This window comes from Lepidochelys kempii, chromosome 3, assembly GCF_965140265.1.
Source record: "Lepidochelys kempii isolate rLepKem1 chromosome 3, rLepKem1.hap2, whole genome shotgun sequence".
NCBI lineage: Eukaryota > Metazoa > Chordata > Testudines > Cheloniidae > Lepidochelys > Lepidochelys kempii.
The window spans coordinates 194,946,721-194,968,781 of record NC_133258.1 but is presented as its reverse complement, the minus strand read 5'-3'; the positions used below and the strand labels follow the sequence as shown (position 1 = coordinate 194,968,781).

Here is a 22,061-nt window from a genome sequence, read left to right as displayed (position 1 = left end):
CATTCCCAAAAAGAGGATACTGTGGGGGGGAAGGAGGGGGAGAAGTGGAGGAGGTACCTGCATCAAGGGTACTTACTGGAAGGTGGGGGGTAGTTTCACTCCCTGTCACTGTTGCAGGGTGGCTGGCATAAGTCCAAGATGCAGTGACAGCCATCCCTCAGTGCCTCCCTGCAAGACCCTCCCAAGGGCTGGGAGCTGGGGCCTGGGTAGGCAGGATCCGGCAGCTGTGGCTGCAGGGAATGGACCAATCAGAAAGTGGACCAGTCAGGGCTCTTTCTGAGCTCCAGAGTCTGCTCTGAAAAAATCTCAGACATTGCCTGTTTGAAAAATCCACCCAAAAAGAAGCTCAATAAAGAGACAATATCCAGGAAAAACCAGACGTATGGTAATCCTAGCTCTTCTGTATTTGTTACAATTGAAACACATATGTGTGATCTTAACACATCAGAGCTTCCAAATAAGTCATATGATATACATGTATGTAGTTGAATATGCAGTTTATTTTTAAAAAGACAGTTATTTTACATGGGGCTAGATTATAAAGTTAAATATACAAATGCTAAGGCGAGATGCCAACTGGCAAAGTTATGATTGCTGAGAGGCGCTGTAACTTGACATTTCACAAGTCTTGACCATTTAAAATCATTTGCAGGTCCTGTTGCAGGATCTAGGCTTTAAACAGTTCCATTGTGTTGCTGTGTACTAATTACTAAACAGTTGATCTGTTTTATTCCATTCTAGTGGTGGATTAAGTGATCCCTGTCTCGTTTTTAAAAAGCTTTGAGATAAACGCTATATATACACACAAAATCATCTTTGGTAGGGACATTGTCTAGCAATAAGAATTACGTTTCTTTTAAATTCATTGGTGTTTGCTGTTCATTTCTCACCTGAAATCCTAATCCTTAGTGTTTGACATCAGTTTTATTAGCTGTGGAGATAAATGTGGTTTTTGAAAGGGTTGAATTCATGTGATGTATAAGCAGCAGGAACAATGAATCTGATTTCATGCAAATCCCTGAATTTAAAAAAGCAAATTCTCCACATGTGGTGATAGTGCAAAATAGATACAGGCTGAATGTTTTCTAAACAAAAAGCTTTCAAGTTTAAGCAAGGCTTCTGACTAATTTTTTGAGGATTAATTTTGGTGCATCTTTCAATTAACATAGAAAATTTGAAATAGCAGTACAAGTGTTTTCATCTTCTTTTGCTACTGAAAATGTAGCTGTCTTGAAATTAGATCGTGTATAATAAACATATATAATAAGTATAATAAAATCAACTGTTTAGTAATTAGTACACAGCAACACAATGGAACTGTACAGTCAATATTTAGTGGAATCTGAACTTCTTAGTCAATTTGGTGACATTTAAAAAAGTTTGCAGGAAAAATGTTAGCAAGACATTGGCCCATATCTTGTATAAACTAGAAGATTTCTCTAATTACCTTTCTCCCCCAGTCATTTATTTTCCCTCCCTTTGTTCATATCCATGTACCCCTGATGATGCAGATGGAACCCACTTCTCAGCCCTTTGCTGCTTCTCTGCCAATCAGATGGACCACTGAATTGTATAAGGTACTGTTTTCCTGGGACCTAAAAAGTACTACCTTTTACAGCTCTTTAAAAACTTGATGGCCTCTTGAATGGGAAGAGCAAACCAGACTTTTGTTTTATTACTGAACTAACATAGCTACCTACGCTTCACAATACACCACATGTTTGTTAGGGCTATCAATATCTATTCTAATGTATTTTATTAAATTTTTAAAATGTTTTCAAATTTTGTTCCATTCTCTTCCCCCCTCCCCCCCATTTCTTCTGCCCCACTTCCCTTTTCAGTTAGAGCTGAACATTTCTAATGCTTTGTTCAAAAACAGAGTGATTTGGTCACCGACAACATTACAGAAGGTAGCATCGCTCTGGAGGTTATGTTCTGTTAAAGGTGAAATGTAAAGAAATAAGTTAGGAGTTTGTGTGTCCTTTTATTACTTCTTTCTGATTGAGAAACATGTATTTTGTTTTTCCTTTTAAAGAAATGTTTAAAGAATTGTCTGCTTGGATTTTTTTTTTTTTACTTGCAGAAAAATCAGGAATATCAAATCTAGCAAAAACAGGGAAAACAAGAGGTCAGAAAGCCAAAAAGTAAACTTAAGGCTACAGAGTTATTTGTTTTTTAAAAACAGATTAAACTTTCTCTACCTTTTTAAGATCATTTTAGCTGCTACTACAGATCCACAACCAGAGGTGAAAAACTGTTTGTTTTTATGGTATAAAAAGCTAGTGGTTGTTTGTTAGTGGTAGATATTATCTAAATCAGTGTTTTTCAACCCGTTTTCATCTAAATGACTGGAAGACTATCTTCACTGTTTGAATTCTTAATCTTTTAAGTCTCCCTTGAGTTCGAATAATCTTAAGGTAGAACAAAATTCAGGTCTGAAATGACACTTAAGGCTTTAATTTATTGGGGAGAAGGGTTATGAAGCCAGATAGCTATTCTTAAAAACAGTGTGCAGAAAATGCCATATTTTAAAATACTCGTAATTGTATTATTTACATTACATTGACTTTAAAAGGGACAAGAACTTAATGAATATCAGTTATTCTGTTTTTAAAGAAAAGTGTGAAACATATGACATCAAATGTTCTTTTATGGCTTTTTAGAAACTTGTCTTTACTAAAAACTGAATATTTAATAGACATATTTTTTGCGCCTTTCCTTCCAGTTTGAGTCCAGTGGTTAATTGGGCCAAAAGAGGGATGGCAGCCCTCGGATCACTCAGGCTTGATCTACATTAGAGTTAGGTCAATGTAAGGCAGCTTATGTCAACCTACTTATGTCAGTGTACACACTACAGCCTTCCTCCCACTGATGTAAGTGCCCTACTACATCAACATAATAAGTCCACCTCCACAAGAGGCGTAGGCTTGTGTCGGTGTAGTTAGGGCAACACAGTATCTGTGTAGACACTGCATGTTACTTACATGGTCTGTTGGCTGTCATTTTTGTCTTTCATCCATGCTGGAGCCGCGAAATTGAAAAGAAAGTGGTCTGTCACCCCAAAATGGGTGGGGGGCTCCGGGGGAGCCAAGTTGTGCACAGTGGGCTCCCCGCTCTGAGCCGGGAGCGCACTCCAAACTCCCAGTGGAGCGGGGGAGCCGAGAATCCAGACAGCCGACAGGCTTCCGGCACAGAGCTGCGTGTAGAACTGCCAGCCCTGGCTCTCAGGCTCCCACACTGTCCCTCTTAAGTCAGTGGAAGTGCTCCTGGTGACAGAAAGAGGGCAGTGTAGACAGAAACCTGTAATTATTGTGGTGGCTAAAAGTCAACCTATATAGGATTTAAGTTTGTAGTGTAGACATACCTTCAGCAATTGTTCTCCTGTGTATTTAAAACCTTACTTAAAACAAAAGGCTTGTCTACACTACAGATTGAGGTTGACCTACAGCCACTGCAGTAATTCAATCAGCTGTTGATGTCCACACTACCCTCCTTCTGCCGGTGGTGCATGTCCTCACCAGGAGCACTTGAATCGACTGAAGTGGGACATTGTGGGATACTGACAGCTGTGTGGGGCTCACAGCTGGAGCCCTCCATCCACCCCGGTGTGACAGCCTGAGCTGTGAACCCCACCTGGGGTTCAATTTCACATCAGGAAGCCTACCAGCAGTGGAAGTTAACATTCTTGTCAATTTCACAGCTCCAGCTGAGTGAGGGGCTGCAGAGGTGAGGCAGTGACAGCTGTGAAACTGATAAGAATGACAGCCAGTATAAGTAACAGTGTCTACAGGGACAATGCATCTCCCTAACTCCACCGACATTAACTCCACCTCCATGAGAGAGATAGTGCTTATGTTGGTGTAGTAGACCACTTACTTTGGCAGAAGCAGCATTCTAGTGTAGACACTGACATAATTAGGTCGGTGTAAGTTACCTTAGGTTACCCTAACTGTAGCATAGGCCAAACCTTTGTAAGTAGCTGAAATAAGTGGCCTGCTACAGGAACATAACTACCAACAGTGAAATTGTCAGTTTCATGGCTCCAGCTGTGAGCAGCAGGTTGCTGGGAGCAGGGACAGTCCTGAAATTGAGAAGCCTGCTGATAAGCTCCATGCTGTGAAATTGAGCTGGCTCCAGGCTCACAGCTCAGGCTGTCACCCTGGGGTGGGTGAGGGGCTCAAGCTGTGAGCGCTGCACAACTGTCAGTGCCCCACAAGTGCTCCTGGTGAGGATGCGCACCACTGGCAGAAGGAGAATAGTGTGGACACCAACAGCTGATTGAATTATTGCGGTGGCTGTAGGTTGACCTAAATAGTGTCAACCTAATTTTGTAATGGAGACAAGTCCTTTGTCTCTGAGGGTATTAGGGGAATGCATCCTATAGGTTTCCCTTTGGACAGTACATTCAATGATTCTTTAACTAATCAGAGGAGGTCATATTGATGAGAGACGCTAACCCTCTCCTATCCATCCCCTACGCTGAGCGTGCTGTTTCTGCAGACTCTGACTTCCAGTTTCTACCTATTTAGAGAGGAAAGTTTGAAAAATCTAACTTTGTTTTCCACAGCATACTGACTTTCTTAAAAAAAAAACAAAAAAACCCACCACCAATTTCTGTATAATAATGGTGTTTTCCCCCCCAGCACCAATAGACTGAAAAATATCCTGCTGAGTGAGAAGATGTGAGTTTCTTCCTTTTAAGAAAGAGCCACCCCATATTGGGACCAGATAAATCAAATCCATATTGTGGATTTTCCTACAAAATATCATAAACATCAGCACTTCAACTATCTTCTATGCTCTAGCAGTTTTATTCCTGTTTTGCTAGTTGGGATAAAAATATATGAAAGGTACAGTGGTACTTACATATCTAACTCTTTCCAGTTACAGATGTTCTAGCTTGATGGACTGACTTTACTATATTGTACCGTCAAGGGATTTAGCTGCTAACTGAAAATTCAGTGAGCAGAAAGCATGCAGTGATAAAACTCTGCTAGAATGCCATTGGACTGTTCCATAAAACTTGTTTCAATGACTTTCATAATACGCTTTCTTGACCTGATGATTATTCCTTTTTAGAAATAATTTTACTACACTCTCAATAATTGGTTTGTTAAAGCTACATCAGACACTTCCTGTCTAGAGCACTGAGATAAATGTGATGCAATCTCTAGCACATTTTGTGAATACTTTATCTGATGACAGAATACAACTGTTTCCCTTTTCTAATGTTGCCCATGCACTGCTTATATCATTTTTTCTTTAAATGAAATGTGAAACAAAATATTACACACTAACAATCTCACTTTTTTACAGTATAACTGTAAAACTGCATAATAAATTGCAGTTTTTTATATGTCAGAAAAGTAATGATGTCTGTTTTTCCTCTGTAGATATAAATTAACCTTCTTCTAAAAGGAATTAAACAATGGAACCAGACATAATTCGGATGTACTCTTCTTCCCCTCCACCACTTGACAATGGCGCTGATGATGATGATGATGAATTTGGGGAATTTGGTGGATTCTCTGGTGTTGGCACTTCTGGCGTAGGTTTTGCTGATTTTGATGCACCAGACTACAGTAATTCAAAGGAGGAATTTATACCCACAAACCATTTTATGCCAATTCATGATTACTCTGACAATGGAGATAGCCTTGCAACTTTTAACTCTGTTAAAAATGGTAAAGTTAAAGACTGCACTGCAGAACTTCCTAAACCTGCTAAAGAACTCTCTGATATATCAACTAATACCAGCAAAGAAAAATGTAAATCTAGAACTTCAGGTACTTCCTTTGATGTAAATCTGGAAGATCTAAAGAGAATAGGGGAACAAAAAGAGAACATTGGGAAAGCAGAGGGTTTCTCCTCTGAAGGCATTAGAACTGATATGAAAGTTACAGGCCAGGACCAGCAAATAGACACTTGTAATGGTGAGAAACTCCCATGTCTAGAGATTCTAACAAATGGTTTTGCAGCACTGGATTCTGTAAATCCTCAGGGAATAGAAGATCTGGACAGCGTCAGTGACTCAAAGGGACTAAAAACTACTAGCACTCATAGCACTGAGTTAAGTTTAGACTCTTTGCCTAGCCCAGCTGAGGATTTTGCAGATTTTGCTGCATTCTCAAACAATGAAACAATCCATTTAGAAGAACCAGGACATAAAATATGCAAAGTTTTTAATGAAACAGAAGCACTGAATGTACAGGAAAACCATATAATAAATAGAGTGGCTCAACAAAGTATTACAAAGGAAGTGTCTTCAGATAGAAGCTATGAATATGAAGGAGAGACTTACACTGAAGATGAGCAGGCTTGCATTTCAGAAACCAGTTTAGTAGATGATGAAGTCGGTAGTAATTGTGAGCAAGACCCTACAGCACTGGAACATAATGACTTCATTTGTAGCACACCTCAAACAACGGAAATTTCAATAGGCACTACTGAAAATGCAGAAAACACTGGAAGGCGAAAATATTGTGACATTGGGAACAGCAAAGAAGTTGATTTTTCTAGGGCTAATGATTCTTCAGAAACAGAAAGTATCAACTTTACTAAAATTCAAAACCCCACCACTGATCCTGCAGAAGAAACTGATTTGGGTGATTCTGAAGATGTAAAGAATGGTGAAAGTAGCATTGAATTTCTGTCTTGTAGTGATACAAATGAAAATGATTTTTGCACAGTCAGTGGTGCATCTCCCGCTTTTATTAGCGATACTCAAGAGTCAGTGAATGATTTAAGTTTAGAAGAATCTTCTGAACAATCTGCACGCTTCAGTGAGCCAAGTGGTGAATTTGGTGATTTTAGGGATATAAGTATTGTGTTAACTGTTGACAAACAAAGGTTAGGTCACTCTGAACTAAATCAGACATTAGAATATAGAGCTACCAATATGCTTTCTGACTTGGAAGTCCCACCTCTTGCTGAGTTGGAAAACGGAGAGAATAGTGAATTTGGAGAGTTTGATTCAGTGCCAAAACCTCAAGATGAGTGCAGTGCTATTCAGGACTCTGACGACTTTGCAGACTTTAGTTCAGCTGGTTGTAACGAAGCTGCAGAATGGAATGCTTTTGAAGATGAACAGAAAGAAAGCTGTTGTTGGGCTGCTTTTGGAGATGAACAAGCTGCTGAATCTCATTATAGAAAAGAGACATGGCAGTCACATAGGACAGATCCATCTCTTAGTATTGGCAGCCCAGTGACCCATCAGACTGACGGTGTTGCGTTGGCATCTTTAGAGGGAGCTGTCAGTCGGCAAGAATCAGCACCTTCAATTCAGGTAACTTTCTATATTTTGTCCCTTTTTTGGATTTTTTTGAAATTGCTTTATAAGGCTTACATCACCGTGTCCCTATTTTAAAAATAATCCATTGTGCATACAGTTCTTTCCCAGTGCACATTTTTGAATATATATAAAGCAGTAGCTTTTGTGTATTTCACAAAGAATACTTGTTAGGAGAATTTTTATTTGGTTTTTGGAAAATGTATTCCTTCCACAGATGTATTCCTCTGACAGATGTAGAACTCCTTTGAAGTTTCCATTATGGAGAGGCACTTAGAGACTCACCAAATGTGTCATCTTTCAGCTGTTCCATAGATGGACTTACTGTTTTGGTGTATAGAAATAGCTTCAGTGGTTTTCATTATCATTTGATGTACAGATGCAAAATAATACAATGGTGTTCTTTTTAAATCAATACTCCTTTTAAAAAATTGTTTTAAAGAGAGTAATTGAAAGCTGATAGGTCTCCTAGTCCCTGAAATGTAGTCTGTTAAAATAAGTGACTGATAAACTGATCACCAATCTTAATCTTTTTTTAAAAATCTTATAACGTAAAGTGTTTTCCTAAGACTTTTACTTGTCACTTAGTTCCTGTTCGTGTTGTCCTCTCTGACTTCCTCGTCATGCATAGTCAATCTGTTACAAAATTGTTCCTGGTCTAGTAGTAAAATATGAAATTCTTTCCCTAATGCTTTAAATCTTAAGGTCACACTAATTAGAAAATTAAAGGGTCAATTGTTATGAAAACTCCTATGTAAAACACTAATTTGTGGGGGGAGGGAGGTTAAACATTATGGCAAAGGTATTAATATTCAAGAGTGATTTCTTTTGATCACTGCTATACCTAAGCAAGAATATGGGGATAGATGATTCTTCAAAAGATGCTGGTAACATTCATTGCATTTTTGCCTTATTGCTAATTGTGTAACTAAATACTAATTTCTAACTTACTAGCTGGGCTTTTTCTTCAGTCATCTGGTTCTCTTGCACCAGGGTAGATGTTTGAATGTAGTTGTACATTCTTGACTTCAGAACAACTGTACTGAGTTTAAAGCTCCCTTTGCTGAGCATGTGCAGTGTAGTTGTAGCTGTGTAGGTCTCAGGACATTAGAGAGACAAGGTGGGTGAGGTAATTTTTTTTTATTGCACCAACTTCTGTGGGCAAGAGAGAGAGAAGTTTTTGAGACAGAGTTCTTCTTCAGGTCTGGAAAAGGTACTCCGAGCATCACAGCTAATTGCAAGGTGGAGCAGACTGGTTATGCTAAAGAATTTGTTCCACCTTGCATTTAACTGTGATGCTAAGTATTTCCTTATCTAATTGATAGCATTCTGTATTTGTGTGCTCACTCGATGTGATTACTGTTTTAAATGCAAAAACTATACCAGTACTGTATAGTGGCATGGTTGAGATCCTTTCATGGAGGGGAAAAAATGAGTTATTTATCAGTAGCTGGAGTCTTCCAAATGTTGACTTCACCAATCGTCCTTCACTCCTGTTTCTCTCTGGAATCAGGGAACAGGTAGCGAGGTTGCTGTGTCTTCTGAATGTAGTATTAGAGCCATAAACTGCATGAATCAAGGGATGTAGCACTGATCTATGCTAACTGCTTTAATGATTCTGGGGGTCAATTTTGATGTTGGCTTAACTACAAAAGTTGGCTCAAGTGAGGACTGTATACGGAGAGGAATTATAAGTAACCTAGTTTTGCCAGTAACATATAGATTATAAATTGAGGGCGTGGGAGAGTTTAATTTAATGTTGTTAGTGGTAACCTAGAGCAATGTTTTTGTAAACATAACTAGATCACAAAGGCACAACCAGGGTGTTTGAGGACAAAATGAAAATCTCTGCTCTGAACTTATTTGGTTCTGTCAGAAATTTAATTTCTGCAATATTAAACAGATCATCAGTGTCAAGTACTTGAACATATAATTAATTGTTGCTGGAATTTTTAATCAGGGCAGCCTCCCTTTAAAATAAATTGTCTAAAATTGCAGTTTCTGAATGGGATCTTCCACACTTCTTGTTGCAAGTAGACTAAGAAGTTGCACAACTTCATCTGTACATTGCTGAAAACTGATATTTTGACAAATCCTTTTTAATGGGACATAAAAATAGTTTCTTCTCTCAAAACCAAAGGCTGATGGACAAACATTACATAAGCTGTTTAATATTTAAAACTTACAAAGCATCCAGTAATGTCTCATTTTGACTGTGAAGATCCAATAACAGTTGTTGCAATATAGTCTAGGCCTCCTTTTTTAAGTATAAGGTCCTATTCTGATCAATATATAGGGTTAGACGTGATACTGCACATAAGCTTCTTGGGGCAGAGGCTGCCATCTTCCATGTCATGGATGCGCTGAGCACGTTGACGGTGCTTAACAGTTAATCTAATTCACTGATTGCCACTCAACAAAACCAATAAATCATTTGTTCATAGCCTGCACCATACATCTCAACACTCAGGTATGTCCTATTTCTTTTTAAATTATGCAGAAAAATCCATTACCACGATGTCATAAATATAAAGGGAAGGGTAAATCCCTTTAAGATCCCTCCTGTCCAGAGGAAAAATCCTCTCACCTGTAAGGGGTTAAGAAGCTAGGATAACCTCATTGGTCATTTTGGTCAGGTGCCAGTGAGGTGACAAGATACTTTCAAAGCTGGAGGGAGGGAGAAAACAAATCTGTCTGTCTGTGTGATGCTTTTGCTGGGGACAGAACAGGAATGGAGTCTTAAAACTTAGTAAGTAATCTAGCTAGGTATGCGTTAGATTATGGTTTCTTTAAATGGATGAGAAATTAGACTGTGCTGAATAGAATGGATATTTCTGTCTGTGTGTCTTTTTGTAACTTAAGGTTTTGCCTAGAGGGATTCTCTATGTTTTGAATCTGATTACCCTGTAAGGTATTTACCATCCTGATTTTACAGAGGTGATTCTTTTTATTGTTACTACTTTTTTTACTGTTTCTTCTATTAAAATTCTTCTTGTAAGACCTGAATGCTTTTTTCATTGTTCTTAAGATCCAAGGGTTTGGGTCTGTGGTCACCTATGCAAATTGGTGAGGATTTTTACCAAACCTTCCCCAGGAAGTAGGGTGCAAGGGTTGGGAGGATTTTTGGGGGAAAGACGTTTCCAAACAACACTTTCCTAATAAAATAAATCCAGATAAACGTTTGGTGGTGGCAGTGGAAGTCCAAGGGCAAAGGGTAAAATAGTTTGTACCTTGGGGAAGTTTTAGCCTAAGCTGGTAAAAGTAAGCTTAGGAGGTTTTCATGCAGGTCCCCACATCTGTATCCTAGAGTTCAGAGTGGGGAAGGAACCTTGACACACGAACATTTAAGATATTTAAGAACAATCCTCCCACTTCCCAGCACCTGTGAAAAATAATGCTAATAGTTTGGTAGGTTTCTATAGACACCTCCATAGACAAGTTCCGTATCCTGAAAATACCCTCAGTCTAGGGGCCAGGTCTTGCGAGCCTGTACACGGATAATTCCTCTGACTTCAGTGAAGTTATTCAGATGAGTAATGGCTCACAGAATCAGGCACTCTATAGAAAGCAGAAAAACAAATGAGGAGGGATGGAATGCAATTTATTATAGGCAGAGCTGGCAGCAACACCTATAATTAAAGTTGGCTAACACTTTGTTACAAGGCCACGTAATCAGTTGCTTGTAATTTGCCAAACTTGAAACATTTGGGGAGATGGAAGAGGTATAAAAAGGGACAAGCTGGATGTTGTGTGTTGCTGGGGAGCCGGGGTGGGTGGGTGCAGGGAATGGGACAGAAGGGTCTCTATCCACTAGAGTACACTTCTCTCCAGAAACTTCAATAGAATCCAGGATTCCAAAATCAACACCTCTTTGCTGTCTAACAATTATCTGAAACCCACTCGCAAAATGTTTTATTTCCTGCCCATGACTGGTCCACACAGAGATTAACAGCTTACTACTGTCGCTTGTTCCTCCATTAGCTCAGCCCTCTCCTACTTGTGCTGTGGATCTAAAGGTGCCAACCCCACAGATATCACAGGGGAGGGTCACTGTGGTTTCACAGGATGGAATTTCTGTTTTACAGTTTGCTTTTTAAAAATTTAGGAAACGACATAGAAAAGATCTTAAGGGTACAAAGTTAAGCACTTAAACCTAGGCAATGCCAGAATGCAGGTTGCCTGCGCAACATTAATTCTGCTTCCTAGTGCATATAATGCTCTTTTCCCACCTCCTGCCGCCACACAGGACCCCTGCCTCATGCAGTGTACAGGATTGGCAGTGCTTGTGGAATGAATTAGGGTTGTGTAGTGAGAAAGGGGTCTGTAGGGCCCCTTCCTCATTTATTGCAGGAATTGGAAGGCAAGGGACTGCAGGAAGAGAGAGACTGTCTTGTGGTTAATACCGTTGGATGCCACTTTGGAAAACTAGCTTCTATCCCCTTCTTTGAGTTCCTATGTGATCTGAGCAAGTCCCTTTAACGTCAAACTTAAATTTAACTTAAACTTTTCACAGGTGTTTGCTAATTGTGTGTTCATTTTCTGGATCCCCACTCTGTCACACCTGGTGCCTGATTTGAAGAAGTTTTGTTTGTCACTGTCCCTAGGTAGGCTGCCCTTTTAGATCCTCTTCCAGTCCTCCTGAGTGCACCTCTTGCAAGTGGCAGGTCCATCCCTCCATATCTCTTTGGGCTGAGATGCCACAATCTAAACATTATCTGACTGGATCTTTGGGCCCCTCCTTGGGTGCCAGCTTTGTTACCTAGCAGATCCAACTGGGCTTGGACCCTGCCAGAATTGCCTTTCAGGAGTCTATGCAGTGATACAGAAGCAGCGTGTACAAAACAAAGTAGGAATTATTTGCCCAAACAATACACAGAATGTAAAGAAGTAGATTTAAAAATCAGAGACATAAACGCCTATTGTCTTACCTACACTTGGCATCTCTTCTCCCCCCCCACCCCCCAAGTCCTAGGTAGACATGACTTAGCCTTGTTGTCCCTTGTTCTGTGGGCACCAAGTTACCAGGGCTGGATTAACCTTTTGTGGGCCCTCATGGGGGCAGTGGAGCATGGCATGGGGAGGCCGGTCCCTGCAGTGAGGGTCTGGCCAGGGGCAGTGGGGCATGGCATGGCAGGGGTGGCCCTGCTCCACCCAGTGCAGTGCAAGGGCACTGGTTACAAACCAGCAGTCGCCAGATGCACACTGGCCCCCCCGGCCCTGTGGTACCAGCATGCCCCTTCCCCGTGGGGGCAGGCCCATGCCGCACTGCCCAGTGCTCCACTCATAAGCCCCCCTCCCCCCCAAATGCACAGTGCCCTGCACACCACCACCTCTACCCAGTGCCTGCCTGCCCGCAGCCCCATCACAACTGTCCAGCACCCCCACACCCTAGTGCCCCAACACACACAGACCTCACCCAGCACTCTCCAACATACCCCTCACAGCCCAGCACCCCAAAACAGACTCCCCAGAGACCCACTCCCCAAGCCCTGCCCCCTGGCCGCACTCACCAGCCCTGCTGAGCTAGCGCAGAGCAGGGATCTCCCCTCCCAGTACAGTGCTATGGGGCAAGACAGCTGAAGCTCAGGAGCATAGCGCAGCCCCGGGACCCCACCCAGCCCTGCCTGCCTGGCACTGGTGCTTGTGGCAGAGGAGGCATTTCCTTCCAGGGGCTGTGGGGGGGCAGCCACCGACTTCCCCAGCCCGCTGCTTCTGCAGAGTACCAGGGAGAGGTGGGCTCCAACCCCGGGGAAAGTGGAAGTGGACAGTCAATCACTGACCTGGAGCAGTAGTGGCTGAGGGCTCCTCTCCTCTGCCAGTGATGAGGGGGGCAGAGAGGAGCCCTTGGCTGGCTGGCCACTGAGAGGAGCAAGCAGTGGGCGGGGGGGGGGGGGGTGGAGGGGCAAGGAATTGGGTGCAGTCGGAGGGCGGGGCCAGGGAGAATAGAGAAGCCCTGGGCCTGCTGGCCAAGAGGAGTGAGTGGGGAGGTGGAGAGGAACCAGCGGCTCAGGTTGCAGTGCGAGTGGAGCAGGCTGGGCTGGGGGCCCCATTTAAGTGTGGGCCTGGTGCCACTGGCACCATTGTAAACCAGTACTGCACGTTACAGCTTGCTTACTGCAGACTCTGGCTCTCTATGTCAGCCCTGCTGCATGCTGACTCTCTCTCTCTTTCAGCTTCCCACTGAGCTGATACTTCCTTTCTCCCTCTCTGCCAGGGCACTTTCTTTAACCCTTGAGAGTCTTTTGATCTCAGCCCTAGCTTTGGGAAGAGAAAAATATCTTTATCTGTATGGTTCCAGCAAGGTAGTTTCTTCCCTCAACTGAGGCCCAGCCATTGTTTTAGTTTTTTTTTAAGGCAGGTACCTGAAAGACTGCTTTATCTGTCATTGTTTTGCCCTTCGTGGGTTCCTTAACAACCTCCCTTTACAGCAGAGGTGGGCAAACTTTTCGACCCTATAGCCACATCTGGGTGGGGAATTGCATGCAAGGCCATGAATGTAGGGCTGGGGCAGGGGGTTGGAGTGTGGGAGTGGGTTCAGTGTGCAGAAAGGGGCTCGGGGCAGGGGATTGGGGTACAGGAAGGATGGGGAGTGTGGGAGGGGGCTCAGGGCTGGGGGTTGGGGTGTAGGGTGCAGGAAGGGTTTGGGGTGCAGGCTCCGTCCCGGCGCCGCTTACCTGGAGCAGTTCCGGGGTGGCAGAGGCGTGCTCCAGGGCCAGGGCAGGTTCCCTGCCTGCCTGCCTGCCCTGGCCCCATGCCGCTACCGGAAGGCCAGCACCACATGGTTCCCTGTTCCCGGCCAATGGGAGCTGCGGTGGGAGGTACCCACAGGCGAGGGCAGCGTGCGGAGCCCTTGCCCCCCTTTCCCCAGGGGCCACAGGGACATGGTGCTGGCCGCTTCCGGGAGCGGCGTGAGGCCCGCGGTGCCATGGGGGTGGCAATCCTGTGGGCCGGATCCAAAGCCCTTATGGGCCAGATCCGGCCCACGGGCTGTAGTTTGCCCACCCCTGCTTTACAGCTTTCTTTGGTTTAAACCTGTGCATTCAATCAGGAAATAATATTAAACTGAACAGGGAAACCATGTGATACAAAATATTCCTGAGAAATAACTCAGATATTGTCCCAGTTTGGGTAACTGAGCACTCATAATTGCAACTGAAGTTGATTCGAGTGGTTCTGTGTAACATAAAGTGCTATAAAATTTCCTAAGTACTCAGTAAAAATCAGGCCATAGGCATATTAAGTTGGACCCCCAAAATTAGTGGACACTTGTAACAATTTTGGGTATGACCTTGTGGTTCAGTTCTCCATCTGTAAAATGAGGATAATACCACCTAATTTCACAAAGGTTAATTTATAAAGATAAATTCATTAATATTTGTGAAGCTCTCAGGTGCTTTAAGTTTCCTAAAAATAGTCTGGGGGAAATGAGTAAATCTGAACTGAGTGCTGAATTTGAATGGTGTCCAGTAAATAAAACATGGGGATACAATGAAAGAAAAGGGACTGGAAATAAGGTATACATTTTTAATAGTGAGGTGGATTCTCCATCACTGGCCATTTTAAAATCAAAATGATGTTTTTTCTAAAAGACATGCTCTATATCAAATAAATTATTTTGAAGGAGTTCTATGGCCTGTGTTACACAGGAGGTCAGACTAGATGATTACAGTGGTCCTTTCTGGCCTTAGAATCAATGAATCTCTGAGGATAGAAAGAAATTGAATAGCTGTCCATTCAGTGAGCACCATCAGTTCTATGCACTGAATGAAGTGGGGGTTTTATGGAGAAATAGTATGTAATCATGTAACTGAAGGCTGTATCACAACATACATGGGGATGAATTAAGGTTGCATGGGCACATATTTAAGTTCAGATACATTGTAAGTTTCACAAGTTAAGCTGTAACCATACATAACAAGCTGTGCCTGTTACTACTGCTTATTGTTGTCAGCAGGGGTTTCTCATTGAAGCAAAGTTCTAAAGTCTGCTAGTAGTAAGTATATCAGCAAATGAGCCATTAAATGGCTTCTCTGAATGAAGGAAACTATACTTTAAAAATGAAAGTCAAGTAAGTAATTAAAAATGGTTTACTTTATAACACACACAGTTTGACTAGGAAGGACCTGGAAAAGAAGACAAAGTTGGATTTCAGAGTAGCAGCCGTGTTAGTCTGTATCCGCAAAAAGAAAAGAAGGACTTGTGGCATCTTAGAGACTGACAAATTTATTTGAGCATAAGCTTTCGTGAGCTACAGCTCACTTCATCAGATGCATTCAGTGGAAAATACAGTGGGGAGATTTATATACACAGAACATGAAACAATGGGTGTTATCATACACACTGTAACGAGAGCGATCAGGTAAGGTGAGCTATTACCAGCAGGAGAGCGGGCCGGGGGCGGGGGGGAAGACCTTTTGTAGTGATAATTAAGGTGGGCCATTTCCAGCAGTTGACAAGAACATCTGAGGAACAGCGGGGGAGGGAATAAACATGGGAAAATAGTTTTACTTTGTGTAATGACCTATCCACTCCCAGTCTTCATTCAAGCCTAAGTTAATTGTATCTAGTTTGCAAATTAATTCCAATTCAGCAGTCTCTTCTTGGAGTCTCTTTTTGAAGTTTTTTTTTAAGAATTGCCACTTTTAGGTCTGTAATCGAGTGACCAAAGAGACTGAAGTGTTTTCCAACTGGTTTTTGAATGTTCTAATTCTTGACGTCTGATTTGTGTCCACTGATTCTTTTATGTAGAGACTGTCCAGTTTGGTCAATGTACATGGCAGAGGGGCATTGCTGGCACATGATGGCATACATCACATTGGTAAATGTGCAGGTGAACGAGCCTCTGATAGTGTGGCTGATGTAATTAGGCCCTATGGTGGTGTCCCCTGAATAGATATGTGGACACAGTTGGCAACGGGCTTTGTTGCAAGGATAGGTTCCTGGGTCAGTGGTTCTGTTGTGTGGTGTGTGGTTGCTGGTGAGTATTTGCTTCAGGTTGGGGGGCTGTCTGTAAGCCAGGACTGGCCTGTCTCCCAAGATCTGTGAGAGTGATGGGTCGTCCTTCAGGATAGGTTGTAGATCCTTGATGGTGCGTTGGAGAGGTTTTAGTTGGGGGCTGAAGGTGATGGCTAGTAGCTTTCTGTTATTTTCTTTGTTGGGCCTGTCCTGTGGTAGGTAACTTCTGGGTACTCTTCTGGCTCTGTCGTTCTGTTTCTTCACTTCAGCAGGTGGGTATTGTAGATGTAAGAATGCTTGATAGAGAACTTGTAGGTGTCAGAGGGGTTGGAGCAAATGCAGTTGTATTGTAGAGCTTGGCTGTAGACAATGGATCGTGTGGTGTGGTCTGGATGAAAGCTGGAGGCATGTAGGTAGGCATAGCGGTCAGTAGGTTTCCGGTATAGGGTGGTGTTTATGTGACCATCGCTTATTAGCACCGTAGTGTCTAGGAAGTGGATTTCTTGTGTGGACTGGTCCAGGCTGAGGTTGATGGTGGGATGAAAATAGTTGAAATCATGGTGGAATTCCTCAAGGTCTCCTTTTCCATGGGTCCAGATGATGAAGATGTCATCAGTGTAGCGCAGGTAGAGTAGGGGCATTAGGGGACGAGAGCTGAGGAAGCGTTGTTCTAAGTCAGCCATAAAAATGTTGCATACTGTGGGGCCATGCGGGTACCCATAGCAGTGCTGCTGATTTGAAGGTATATATTGTCCCCAAATGTGCAATAGTTATCTGTGAGGACAAAGTCACAAAGTTCAGCCACCAGGTTTGCCGTGACATTATCGGGGATACTGTTCCTGACGACTTGTTGTCCATCTTTGTGTGGAATGTTGGTGTAGAGGGCTTCTACATCCATAGTGGCTAGGATGGTGTTTTCAGGAAGATCACTGATGGATTGTAGTTTCCTCAGGAAGTCCTCGAAGATAGCTGGGAGTGTAGGGCCTGTGGAGGGAGTCTACGTAGCCAGACAATCCTGCTGTCAGGGTGCCAATGCCTGAGATGATGGGGTGTCCAGGATTTCCAGGTTTATGGATCTTGGGTAGTAGATAGAATACCCCTGGTCGGGGTTCCAGGGGTGTGTCTGTGCGGATTTGTTCTTGTGCTTTTTCAGGGAGTTTCTTGAGCAAATGCTGTAGTTTCTTTTGGTAACCCTCAGTGGGGTCAGAGGGTAATGGCTTGTAGAAAGTGGTGTTGGAGAGCTGCCTAGCAGCCTCTTGTTCATATTCCGACCTATTCATGATGATGACAGCACCTCCTTTGTCAGCCTTTTTGATTATGATGTCAGAGTTGTTTCTGAGGCTGTGCATGGCATTGTGTTCTGCATGGCTGAGGTTATGGGGCAAGTGATGCTGCTTTTCCACAATTTCAGCCCGTGTACGTCGGCGGAAGCACTCTATGTAGAAGTCCAGTCTGTTGTTTCAACCTTCAGGAGGAGTCCACCCAGAATTTGGGTTTGTGATAGCTTTATGGTATCTTGTCTAGAAGAAGACTTGGAAAAGAGTATTCAAAAAGTTAGTAAACCTTACAACTAAGTAACAATAGTTTAGTCTTAATTATCCTGTTTTTTCCTGACTGATAGTTGAAATGGTAACGTAACTTATTGGGAGGGAAAGTAAATTTTACTCAGTGTATTTTAAAAAAAAAATTGTTTAAAGTTTATTTTTGTTCAATTAAGTTAAAATGTACGTAACTTAAACAGATGGAAGAGAAGTTTTGTTTGCTAAAGATTCAGTACCCTCTTCTATTAAGGAATAAGAGCTTACAATAAACATGCAAACCAGGAAAACAAGGCTTGACATTCCTGATGATTTGTTTTCGTTTTTTTTAAAAAGCAGGAAAAAAGGTTATCCATCCATCCTATTCCCTTTTGTGGATAACTTTTTACTTAATTTTCAGTTTGCTCAGTAGTTCACTGTAAAAGCTTTTTAGTGTCACTTTAAAAATACCACTTATTAGAAAGAGGCATGGAATATTTTTTCTAAAAATACCTTATATTATTGAAAAAATTGTATTATTTATGTTTGTGATTTATACTAGCTATTTACTTTTTCAACCTTTGTGCTTTCACAGTGAAAACAGACTGTTTTCACTTTCTGATTTGCATGTACCAGCTTAGTGTTGTGAACAGCAAATGCTCTCTTGGAATATTTAAAACAAACAACTGTCTTTGCTGAATCTTTTAAAGAATTCACAAAAACACCTTACATTTAGATTTGTCTTTTAAAATGTTTAAATATGGGAACAGAAAGGGAAAACTAGTTTTCTTGTCTGTAAGTTTGGCTTCTACCTGGATGGATATGTTGCTCTGTCATAACGAATGGAAATTTGTCTCTGAAGTGCTTCTGTGAAGACTCTGCTCCTTCCAGATGGAGTCCACACCGAAGAGAAAGGGGTAAATTGTTAGAAGGTGTTTGAAAGGAAGTTTGTTTCTGGGGTAAAGAATCCTTTGAGCTTTTAGATAACAGGTTGCACCAGCTTAACTAAGGTGGTGTTTAAAAAAAAAAAAATTAGTTAAATGTGTGTAGCACTGTGTGTGAACTATTGCATTAAACCAACTTTATGACCCTGTTAAATTGATGCAAGAGTGTCCAAATTAGGAGAGTTGCAACAGTTTTTAAATCCATTTCCAAACCTATTTAGTTAAGTCAGTGCAAAAACTGTATAGGCCAGTTCTTGCAAAAGACTGTCTCAGAAAGCTACTCGCCCCTTTGGACACAAATATACATGGTCAGTTTAGCATAAATCCCAGCACCAGGAGCTTCCAATTTTATTTAACAAGAAAACTTCTGCTTTTTGGACAGAAATATTTGTGAATTAGGTCCACTGCTCTGGACAGATGTCTAACATTGGAGATGCACTTTAACATTCTTTACTTTAATCCAAATTTTCTCTTCCTTGGCTTCAGGCCATTGCTCCTTGGTCTTCATCTTCTGAGACCAAATAATTCTCTTTCTTCATTTAACTTGTGAACTTGAAATTGTTATAAGATCATGTCCCCACAAACCCTTTTCTCGTCTAGATATATAAATTTAGCTGCTTTATTCTCTTCATATGCTTTTGCCTATGCATCATTTTGTTGGTTTAATCTCCATAGTCAGACCTGAACGTGTAAGTCTTTCAAAAGATTTTTGTGCAGTTAAAGCTAAAACCTTGAATTGCAGTTATCTTTAAAATCCCTCTGTTGTTTGGATCTTTTACATAGGAGGGACTCTCCCTTCCATGCCTCTCCTTCTGTTATACCATGGCAACTGGGAAGCAGTCTTACACTTGCTATATTTGTACAACATTGAGCTTGTGGCAAGGTGCTCAGTGGAGGGCCCCCCTCCCACGCTCTTTACTTTCAAAGTAACATCTGCCAATGGAGACCAAATTTGTTGCCTTTCAGGGCAAGTTGCAAGGTCTCTCCATTCATTACCCAGGCTGTGAAGGGAAACGGAGGTGTTGAGGGGGAAGGTTTTTAATTTATTATCACTGAAACTCCAAGACTGTGGTTTTGGGATTAACTAGTATTCTGTTTTCTTTGGGCCAGTGTAGATTTATTATATAAAATGTTTTATTGATAGCCTATGGGTGAGGTGCATTGTAAAAAGAGAAGAAATAGTGTACACCAGGCCCTTAGTTTTTTTAAGAAGATATCGTTAAGGGCCTAATCCTGTGCTCCTTGCTCATTTGAATAAGGGTATACAATTGTGTCCTGTGTTTGGAATTTGGCTACTACCAGTTCTTGCCTTCTAATTTTAAAATAAAAATGCTAACCATAAATTCTGTGGAAATTGGAGAGATGGCAACACTCAAATATAATGAGTGGCCACCTTCAGAAGCACTTGTACAATATGAACCAAAATCCCTCTAAAGAAACATTGATACTAATGCTAATCAAATAGTAGGTAGCACTTTAATAGCCTTTCCAAACAAGAAATGTTATAGAAGTACATTAAACTAATACTTCATAGTTGAATAGAATAAAAAAATCTACCCTATTGTGCGTGCATTATTGCAGCAAAATAGCCTTCAGTAAGAGGACCTTGAAACAATTGACCACATATATACCATATGCAGTTAATAGGCACAAAAGGTCTAAGTTATAATGCCCATGACCCTTAGAATAGATATAACTGCTTTGACCCATTTGAGGGGGCACTTATTAAAATTTATTAATCCTGGAAACTAAACAAATTAATCTTTGATTCTTTTTCATTGCCTGGAATATCATAGTTATGGCTTAACTCTCTTAATTCTACTTGTTGATTTACAGGGCCAGCTCTAGGTCTTTTTGCTGCCCCAAGCAAAAAATTTGCCGTCCCAAGCTCCGAGAGCGCAACTACCCCGGGGGGGGGGGGGGAGGAAGGGTGGCAGAATGCCGCCCCTGGAATCGTGCCGCCCCAAGCACGTGCTTGCTTTGCTGGTGCCTAGAGCTGGTCCTGTTGATTTAAGAACCCCTCTTTTCTCCTCAAATTGTAATGGTGCATGTGTGCAGAACTTTCAGGATCCATAAATACATTTAGTGCCACAAAAAAAGTGCAAACAATTTGTTCTATTCAACGGATGTCATATTAAATTTTAGAGAGACAAGGTGGGTGAGGTGATATCTTTTATTATAACTTCTGTTGGTGAGAGAGTCAAGCTTTTGAGCTACACAGAGCTCGTGAGGACAAGCTTGTCTCTCTCACCAACAGAAGTTGGTCCAATAAAAGATATTACCTCATCCACCTTGTCTCTCTAATATCCTGGGACCAACACAATTACAACACTGCATATTAAATTTTAGGAAGCATACTTGCTGCCGTGTCCAAGCATTATAGATAATGTTTCATATTGAATAATTAGATTGTGATTTTTTTCATCTTTATAGTAAGTTATTGTATAACTAGATCATCCAGGAAGACCTGGTACTTGTACACAATGTGTGTATATATATATTCCACTATTTTTTTTTCTCCAGTAAAGCATTTGGGTGGGATTTATGGAGCAAAAAGGAAGTAGTTCTAAAATAGCAGCAGAATTTTGCAAAGTGTTTATTTTTTGATAACTCCCTTTCCACCCAGGAGTTGCCAACACAGTGTCATATTTCCAATTAAATGAATAAGTGTAGTTGCTCCCTTTAGAGCTATTGCCATTGTTCCCTTGATGTACTTGGGTTGCATGAGTCCAGGGAGCTGGAATTCTCCCCAGTTCAGATCTCCTGATTTTCTATGGAAACCTTCCTACTTTCCACAGTACATCACCTATAAATACTTGGAGATCCTTCTAAATGTTTTTGTAAGACTTAAATAGATAAAAGCATGTGCCAAGGATGTTACTGCAGCCTTGGCACAATATTATGTCTTCCTCTCTCAAACTTTTATATCTGAATTTTTATGTGGGTGCTGGCAATAGCCTGAGATGAAGTTCTATTATTAAGGGCTCTTTGTATTGTATTCCTTCTCTTGCTGTCATCTGCACTGCCCTAAAATCAAACCACCAACTTAGACATTGACCTGGTTTTCTGAGTGGCAGTAGGTATTCACAGTGGCAGGCACTTTCCTTTTGTAGATGGCTTGTTACTTAAGCAAACCTATTCTTAGTCATTACACCATGGGATTTGAGTATATTTCCAAATCTTGACCTTTTCCAGGGAAACTTGATGGTGTGCTACTTTACCAATATGGCTGGACACCTCTGCTGCCTTCATAGTGAGCATTGCTGTGCATTTCTGATGGATTGTAGCATATATCTTAGGAATATTAAGTAAACGTCAGTAGTCTGTAAAAGATCATTGCAACTGATGTAGTTGCAC

The 22,061-nt window shown here is 41.6% G+C and overlaps 1 protein-coding gene across 8 annotated transcripts in view; it reads left to right on the top strand.

Moving 5' to 3' along the window:
- AFTPH (aftiphilin) overlaps window positions 1-22,061 on the top strand; it is a 56,809-nt gene that overhangs the window by 11,525 nt on the left and 23,223 nt on the right. For 4 of the 8 annotated variants that reach the window (XM_073339506.1, XM_073339498.1, XM_073339499.1 and 1 more), the window contains 2 exons: window positions 1,512-1,577; window positions 5,394-7,285. In XM_073339506.1, the coding sequence (XP_073195607.1) occupies window positions 5,429-7,285 (1,857 nt within the window). In that variant the 5' untranslated portion in view covers window positions 1,512-1,577; window positions 5,394-5,428. Of the gene's footprint in view, window positions 1-1,511; window positions 1,578-4,643; window positions 4,851-5,393; window positions 7,286-22,061 lie in introns of all 8 variants that reach the window. The other 4 variants (XM_073339501.1, XM_073339504.1, XM_073339505.1 and 1 more) reach the window with 2 other exon arrangements.